This window comes from Myotis nattereri, assembly GCF_964212035.1.
Source record: "Myotis nattereri genome assembly, chromosome: X".
Taxonomy (NCBI): Eukaryota; Metazoa; Chordata; class Mammalia; order Chiroptera; family Vespertilionidae; genus Myotis; species Myotis nattereri.
Window position 1 is genome coordinate 36,549,336 of NC_138078.1, and position 9,031 is coordinate 36,558,366.

The following is a 9,031-nucleotide window of genomic DNA, read 5'->3' on the forward strand; positions in this document are numbered from 1 at the left end:
CATTCTTAATTTTGCGCCAGAGGTGAGTGCCTTAAACCCTTAATCCTAGTCCAGAATTGAGTCCTAAATTTCATATGTGGGCCTTCCTTTGGATTCAAAATACATTGCATCAGCACCTTTCCTGTGGATGGACCTCTGTTATTACAAACCTCACGCGGGATCCTGTTGAATTCATCGATCAGCTGCCTCCTGCACACCTCCTACTGGGGATGTGCCTGCAACCAAGGTACATGCCCTTGACCGGACTCCCACCAAGTGGGATAATAGTACTTTTCAGGTGTCCCTGCCTTCAGGCACCTCCTGCTCTTCTAGCTCCCAGTTTTGTTGCTACTCTCCCCTGGCAGGAGACAGGCCATTTTGGCACTTTCCTTGCGCCCGGGGCCACAATTCTGCTTTGGCGGAAAGTGCTTACAACCAGAGAAACAGCTTCACTCTTTTGTACTTTCTGAATGAGCGCTCAGTTCACCTCCATTCTCCAGCCAAAGGTAGAGTGGAAAAACTGGAGCCTACACTCAACCAGTTGTCAAAAGCACCTCCCAAACCCCGCCCCGGGAAGAAGTAAAAGTGACGCTTTGGGAGACTGTGGAGAAAACAACTGCAGTGACTTTCGCCTGTCATTACAACATAAAAGAGGGAAAAAATGATCAAGACAGCTCCGGCTTTCCCACTGGTTTTATGCTTGAGCACTTTGCGTCTTCCAAGTCCACGCGCTCCTCTACCCCACCAGCGGTCGGAGCTGGCAGCACGCGAGGGCTCAGGGCAGGTCCGTGGACCACGCCTCCTGGGCTGGTCACCTCCCCTAATTGGCCTGACAGCCTGTCACTCCAACTGGCTCCCACTCCAGCTAACCATTCACGTAGTTCAGTTTGGTCTTGGTGTGTTTAATGTTGCCAATAACGAGAGATATTTTTTTGGGGGGGGGGGGGGCGGGGGGAAGGAGGCGAGGCGAGTACAGGTCGTGCTGCAATTAGTTCATTGAAAACTCAGTTGCTCTCGGAGCGGTCGAGCGGAGACTGCCTTCAGCTTTTTTTCTGCTGACTGTTAAAATCTCCTGTAGAGAGCTGTAACAATGCCCAAAAGAAAGGTAAGTTAAATGGAAAGATATAAGGTGGGTTAGCTACTGAAATACATATTTCCTAATTGACAGAGATTAAACAAAAAAGATTTCTGCTCCTAGTTCAATTTTGTGATGTACTGAATGGAAGGGGAGGGAAGGGCAAAGAATGGTCGGTGTAAGGTTTAGGATGGTCTCGCATGCAACTAGTAGTTCACTTTTGACTTGTTTTGTTTAAGGGAAAGAATCGCTGAAGAAGTGTCTCCATGCTGAATTACAAACAGCCATAGCGCTGTGCTGTCGCTTCCTATCCCACCCCCCTTCCTCCGCTTACCCTATTGGAGAACGCTTCTCCCAACCATGCTTCCAGGCACCAGTGTCCTCCTCAGCCTCCGGCTTTTCTCAGGGAACCGTCCCGTGTGGGAGTATGAAAGCCATGGCTTTCTCCCATATTTGCCTTTGTTCTTCCCGTTTTCTTTTTCCATTTTCCCCTTCCCTCCTCCACTTCTTGTCATGCCAGATGGCTATGCAATGGTAATCCTGTGCCATTAGGCGGCGCAGACTTCAAACTGTCCGAGAGAAGGGAGAGATTCACACTGTAATTAGCAACTTCAGGGCAGAGAGATCTGGAGCTCTCCAAGCTCTCTCTCTAAAGGTGGAAAGATAAGAGAACAGCATCAGATAAACAGCTGTAGATGTTGGGATAGCATAGATTTGTTCACTGTAGTCATGCAGGATTGATCTGAGCTACTCAAGGGCTACAGGTCTCCTGAAAACCCTCACTTCAAAATTCGTGGCTCCTCTCTTGGACATGAAAAAATGTATGCTTGGTATTTATTCGTTTGGGGAGGAGGGGTTCCTTAAAAGTGAAATTGAACGCAGTTTCATGCTTGATAAAATTGTAAAACACTGTCCTAACATAAGGCACTCTGATTTTTTGATATTATTTCTATTTATCCATCTGTCTTCCCTGTTTCTATAACCTAGGAATAAAAATCGAAATTCCCCGGAGCTCCGGGACTGTGGTATGAATCTTGCAATAGCTTGATAATTCCCAGGCTGGAGCGCTGCTCAGGCACAAGAAGCAATGGTTTCTAATCACCATCCCCCTTTCTGAGATCCCCGCCGCCGCACTTTTCTAGGCCTGTGCAATGGGTCTTGCTATTTTACAGAGCTGACAGCAACCTTGTCTAGCAGGTAGTGGCGGGAAGTTTTAAAAATGCGGCTGGCTCCTCAGAATAACGCATTGACGTTGTAACAAAGAGGGGGCCCCCCTCCAAAGCATTGTGGGGGTTGTAGTTCTTGTATGCAGAACTTGGAAGGGAGGATAATCCAGAGTCTTTACAGAGGTTCAGATAATACAATTGCATCTCAAACATAAGGCAAAACAGGGAAATTGCATGAAGCTTCGTCTTCATTCTGCCCGCCCCCACACTTTTTTTGGCTTTAACACTGGCTACAGCAGGTGGATATTAAAATTTTAAATGTTTGCTTCTTAGGAGATAAAATATACACAAAAAGATGAAATTGATTATCATTTGTGTAAACTTAAGTCTTGTGAATGCATTTGCATCTTGGTGCACATTTGCACATTAATGCACAGAAGTATGTAGCGTGCTACTAGGAAATAACACGCAGCTACTTGAACGGAAATTCAGGAAAAAAATCATAGCGGTTATGTTGCAACTGTAATCCATTGGCAATATTTTCTCATCTACATGTTTATATCAATGACCTTATTTCTGTATGGTTTTCTCCTCTATAGGCTGCAGGTCGAGGTGATATGAGGCAGGAGGTGAGTTTCTTTAGTTTTAGAATCTCAAAAGTACACTCATTTTGAAACTTGAGGCTCATAAGCAGCTAACAAAATAAATGCTGGTTAGTATATTTTATCACATGAGTACATATGGAATGTCAGTGAGCTCCCTCAAAAATATAGTAGGTATTGAAAACTCCAACCTTCTTGGGATTTACAACATTATTGTGCTTGTTAATATCTGGAGGGAGTTTCTTCCTTTTAAGCAAAAGAATTGCTTTGTCAGTTTACAAGAAGGGGCTATATTGTCATTTTAAAAAAATATATATTCTATTGATTTTTCACAGAGAGGAAAGGAGAGGGAGAGAGAGTTAGAAATATCGATGAGAGAGAAACATCGATCAGCTGCCTCTTGCATGCCCCCTACTGGGGATGTGCCTGCAACCAAGGTACATGCCCTTGACAGGAATCGAACCTGGGACCTTTCAGTCCGCAGGCCGACGCTCTATCAACTAAGCCAAACCGGTTAGGGCATATATTGTCCTTTCTAAATATGCTCCTTGTTACTAGTGATTGTGTTCATTTAGCCTAGCAATTGAAGTTTAATTTGAGATTGTTTTCCCCCTTAGCTATTTGAAGAGTCTAGAGGAGGGAGAAATAAAAACATATATTTCTACTATGACATTTTATAATCAACTTCATAACTGCTTCTATAATGACAATATTTATGTATTTTCTCTGCAATATAAATAATTCTAATTTTGTGTATCCATAATTCTCTTAACTGATATTTTTTTTTTCACTCATAGCCAAAGAGACGATCAGCCAGACTGTCTGCTGTAAGTAGCTTTTTAAAAAGCTGCCCACGTATTATAAAATGTAATTTTAAAATTCAGGCAATCCTGGACAATACTATATTTAATACAAGATTTATTTTTGATATTTTAAGAAAAAACTCTCACATTAAGGAATTTTCCCTAGTGTTCAGTTTGAACTCTCCCCATTTATTTTAATTAAGAAATTGAATTTTATTATTAGTGATCATTCTTTAATTCTGATTTCTTCCATCCCGCCCCCTCTTGCCCCAGCCCATGACTTGTGTTTTTGTGTTGTTTTTTTCTGCAGATGCCTGTGCCCATTTTACCAGAGTTGAAGCCAAAAAGAACATCAACTCCAAGGGTAAATATTCAACATGCAATGTTGAGAAAAAATTGCTTTTCTTCAGAAATAAATTTTTGGAAAAGCATGCAGTTCATCATTTTGTTTTCTGTTCAGTTAATAATATATTATATTATACCATATGGTACATGTAATCACTTTGAGTAAGGAATATTTGTTCATGTTCTGTGAATGTGATTGTCCACTGTGTTTGGGCAGTTTAATTAGGAAAAGACAAAACAAAATTTTAGTTTGGTAGACTCATAAAATGTACATACCTTTGACATCATATAGTTACAATACCTTTATTCCTGGAAAAACAAAGGTGTAAACTATAGTAAACAAGGTAATGCTTTTTTAATTGTTGTAGTAACTAATATTTGATAATAATTTTCAGTTTGCAAAGTGTTTTCACATACCTTAGTTTTAAATGGACACAGTTGATTTAATATAGGCTTCTATACCTTGGTGTTGTGGCTAAAGACACTGGAAACAAGAATAACCTCAATATTAAGCTCACTTTTCTCCCTTTTACTTATATGTGTTTATCTGTAAATGTGTGAATATAGTGCAATTTTATTTACTTTGTTAACTGCTTTATTGAGGTATCATTGATTATTTAAAGATTGGTTGAATTCTTAAAATAAGAAAAGTTTAAGGCTATGAGAATATTAGAGTCATGTAATCTCATTGTTTTGTAGTTGAAGAAAGTGTATTGTAGTCATATTTGTAAAATGCTTTGACATTATTGATTTAAAATATTGTTAAAACTAAAGCAAGTGAAGTTTTAGTAATAACAGTGACAGTAGAAGAGAAATTTGCTTTTCTTTTTTTTTCTATTTCACATTTCAAGGTCTAAAATTAGGTACTTAATTTATAGATTATGAAAATAGCTAATATTGTTTATTTCCTTTAAAAATATAAGATATTTCTAGAATAAAACAAGTACCATTTAATCAAGGACTTTAAAATACTTTACACTCCTTGGCTCTCGATTTCAATGTTAAAATAGTAAAATCCCTGTCTATATTGTATTTTACAGTTTCTAAAACAATTTCACATACATTTTATCATTTTCTCCTTATAACATCCCTATGAGGTAGGTGGCATGACTTTATTTTACATATGAATGAATAAGCTCGGAGATCTATGCTTTTGCCCAAGGTCACATCAAGTAAGTAGCAGATTCAGAATTCAAACACAGATTTTTCTGGCCCCTTTACCCAGTGCTCTTTCTACTACATACATACTTAGGCAAAGAGTTTTCTTGGTAAAGCAATCATGATTTAAGTTATTCTAAAAACTTATAGACACAAAAATTGAATCCCCTTTGTCCCTCGATGATCACTTTCAAATATGTCTAAATTGATAATCTCACTAGTGTTTCTACATGTAACCTGATGCTGGAAGTTGGCCCTGAGTATTTAGCATTCTAACTTGTTTTGCATCAAGAATAAAATTTATTTGATTTATACCAGAAGAACATTATTCATTTTTTAATATATATAAAGGGATTTCTTTATTTTTTTTAAATTTTCAATTATAGTTGGCATTGTATATTATATTAGTTTCATGTATATAGCTTAGTAGTTAGATATTTATATAATTTATGAAGTGATTTCCCCCATTAAGTCTAGTACCCACCTGCTAGCATACATAGTTATTTTAATATTATTGACTATATTCTCTATGCTGTACTTTACATTACCATTAATGTTTTGTACTTCTTAATCCCTACACCTTTTTCACTCAGCCCCCCAATCCCTCTTTTTTGATACTGCATCAGTTTACAATGAAAGTGAATGTATCTAATGATAATTGTGTCGATAAAAAGTTTGTATGGGTATTTTAAACATTTTTCATAAATTATTACAACAACTGGTAGAATAACTTGGGCCATTTAATCAATACACCAGTTAAATTTTATATTTATTTTTAATGTTGTGTGTTGCTGGACAGAAAATGAAAAAAGATGATATGATGGGGGAAAATGCAGATACAAGTGCCCAAACAATAGCTGAAACCAAGCAAGAAGTTATTAAAGAAGAATACAAGGAAAATGCTGAAAATGGAGAAGGCAAAATTATAGAGGTATCTTACAATATTGACAGATTTGTCCATTTAAAAGTTTAACAATAAGTATGACTGAAAGAAATCTTATTTGCCTTGTAGTTTAAAAGAAAATGTTGAAACACATTAATTGAGTAGTGGTTCTATAGAATCATAATCTGTTCAGGTTGCTATAACAAAATACCACAAGCTGGGTGGTTTATAAACAACAGAAATTTGTTTTTCACAGTCTGGAAGCTGGAAAGTTCAAGATCAAGGCTACAGCATTTTTGATGTCTGGTGAGGACCTGCTTCCTGATTTTTAGGTGGCAGTCTTCTATGTCCTAACATGATAGAAGGGATCATCAGATAGCTCTCTAGGGACTCTTTTATATGGACACTGATTCCATTCATGAGAGCTCTACCGGTATAACATAATCACCTTTCATAAGACCTACCTCCAAATACCATCACATGGGGGATTAGATTTTTATCATATGAATTTTGGGGGATACAAACATTCAATCTATAGCAAATAGTATAATGGTACCTAAGGGGAAAATAAAGAAAATGAATTTAAATGTGAGATTTACAGGCATGGGTAGTGGGAGCAGTGACTTAGCATTGATATTAATAGAACAATGCCAATGATCATGATTCAGTAATATAACAACTCTCTTATTAAATGCAAGCTAATTTTCTATTCCTTTTGTCAGCACATGCATTATTTGTAAATCATTTTCCCAGATCATAATTCTTTGCTCCCCTGCAGATTGCAAGACAAATTATTATGTAAATGTTTCTAATAGCTCTTGTGTTGCATATTTAATGCATACCACATTTTTAGATATTAGTAAAACTTTGAAAATGGAATAAAGTACCAAATCTACAAACAAAACCTAGACATCGAGGGGACATATTTTTATAAGTGACCCTATGATATAAGGTAAAAAAATCTAAATCGCACCATTATAGAAACAAAACATATTATTTCTTTAAGGAATGTATTTCTGTTTACATGTATGCTACTCATTGAGAATAGCTGATAAAAATATGTAATTTTCAATGTGTATTCTTTTTGTTTATATTTTAATGAAAATTATTTATTTGAATAATTTTTTTCCTAAAGTTATGTGGCAAATATCTGTTTGTATATTTTTGTGTGGAGATATTTTAGTTAATCCTATTTCTTAGAACGTTTTCCTTGTAGTGTGATATTTAGGAGGCCTTTTCTACAGAAAAATTACCTTTTTGTAAATGAAGTGTTATTATTTTCATAAAATATATATAATCTTATCTAAATATTTAGGGGAAACAATTCTAAATTTACAAATATAATCGTGATTATTTTCTCTTACACATATAGGCACCAGCTCCTGAAAAAGAACCTGAGGAAATAAAAGAAAAAAAAATGGAAGATGTTGAAAAAGAAGGATCAGAAAAGAAAGAAGCAGTGCCATTGGAAGAAAAGAAAAACGAAAAAGAAGATCAGAAAGGAGATGGAAAAGACCAAAACAAGGAAGAAGAGAAAAGAGAAGATGGAAAAGAGTGTGACGATGGAAAAAATAAAGAAGATGGAAAAGTGGAAGAAGACCAAAAAGAGAAAGAAGATGAAAAAGAGGGTGGAGATGGAAAAGGGAAAGAAAATGGCAAAGAGGAAGAAGATGAAAAAGAGGGTGAAAATGGGAAGGGGAAAGTAGAAGATGGCCAAGAATGTGAAAATGAAAAAGAGAAAGGTGAAGATGAAAAACAAGAAGACAGAAAAGAGGAAGGAGATAAAAAAGATGATGAAGATGAGAAAGGTGATGAAAATGAGAAAGATAATGAAGATGGAATAGAGGATAAAGATGGAAAAGAGAGTGAAGATGAGAATGATGATGAAGGTGGAAATGAGGAGAAAGATGGAAAAGAGAAAGTAGAAGCTGGAAAAGAGGAGGAAAATGGAAAAGGAAATGGGAAAGATGGAAAGGAAAAGGAAAATAAGGCTGAAGTTGAAAAGGAAGTAGCTGAAAAAGAAGATGTCCAAAAAGAAGTGTCTCAGAGTATTGTTTAAGGCTGTCCTACGTAGTTTCATAATTTGGTAATATGTACCTTCATGTTGTAATGTTAATAGAGATAAATATTTTTATCAAATATTTTATAAACATGTTTTTTCTTTAGCATTAACTGAATTTCAGAATATATTCATACTGATCATTAGCCACAAATTTCCTAACATGAAAACTTTATAAATCTTGTGATTATAATAGAGGAATATATAGAAAAAACATGCTTGAAACTTTGTCAGTAAATTTCCTTTGAGGTAAGTTATGTGTTAAATCTTTGAATTTTACTTCCGTATGTGATAACTTCATAAAGTGGAGAGATCTCAAAAGAAAAATGCTATGTGGTTCTCTAAGTTGCTTTTATGAAGAAGGTGAACTATTTTCATGTAATGTTGAGGAGTTAAAACTATCTTTTCCAAATGTGACTTTAGTTGTAGTTTGGGAAAAAATAAAATTATAATTTCATTTTAAAAGAAATGAAAGTGTTTCTTTCAGAAGGGCAGTTCTGATTATATGTGTATACACAAAAATTTACTGGATTTATCTTAATAAAATTTTTCTTCAAAGATTATTGTTGTTTGTTATATATCCAAAATAATAGTTAATGAAATATTATAATGCTTGACTTTTTTTCTATTGGGATATTCATAAAATCATTAAAATTTTTACACTTACATAAAATTAACAACATAAAAGTCAGCATTTTAATCTTTTCAAAGTGTACAATTCAATGGTTTTTAGTATATTCACAATGTTGTACAACCATCACCACAACTCCACACCCACTGTTCCCTGACAACCACTAATTTATTTTCTGTCTCTATAGATTTGCCTATTCAAGATATTTCATATAAATAGAATCGTGTATTATATGCCATTTTATATCTGACTTCTTTCACTGGGCATGTTTTCAGTTTCATCTCTGTTGCAGCATCCTATATAATAAAGAGGTAGTATGCAAATTGGCCA

At 35.6% G+C, this 9,031-nt stretch overlaps 1 protein-coding gene across 1 annotated transcript; it reads left to right on the forward strand.

Moving 5' to 3' along the window:
• Nucleotides 1-913: 913 nt before the first annotated feature.
• On the forward strand, nucleotides 914-8,625 carry HMGN5 (high mobility group nucleosome binding domain 5). The gene is made up of 6 exons (XM_081081342.1): nucleotides 914-1,084; nucleotides 2,820-2,849; nucleotides 3,620-3,649; nucleotides 3,936-3,989; nucleotides 5,928-6,059; nucleotides 7,384-8,625. Exons 1-6 carry the CDS (start codon nucleotides 1,070-1,072, stop codon nucleotides 8,068-8,070), a joined length of 948 nt encoding a protein of 315 aa, XP_080937468.1. The 5' UTR covers nucleotides 914-1,069; the 3' UTR covers nucleotides 8,071-8,625.
• The last annotated feature ends 406 nt before the right edge of the window (nucleotides 8,626-9,031 follow it).

Bases quoted from the DNA above. Each gene is read 5' to 3' on its own strand.
- HMGN5 (XM_081081342.1), top strand. The intron at 3,990-5,927 runs GTAAATATTCAA...GTTGCTGGACAG, and splicing joins AAAGAACATCAACTCCAAGG to AAAATGAAAAAAGATGATAT. The intron at 6,060-7,383 runs GTATCTTACAAT...TTACACATATAG, and splicing joins GAGAAGGCAAAATTATAGAG to GCACCAGCTCCTGAAAAAGA.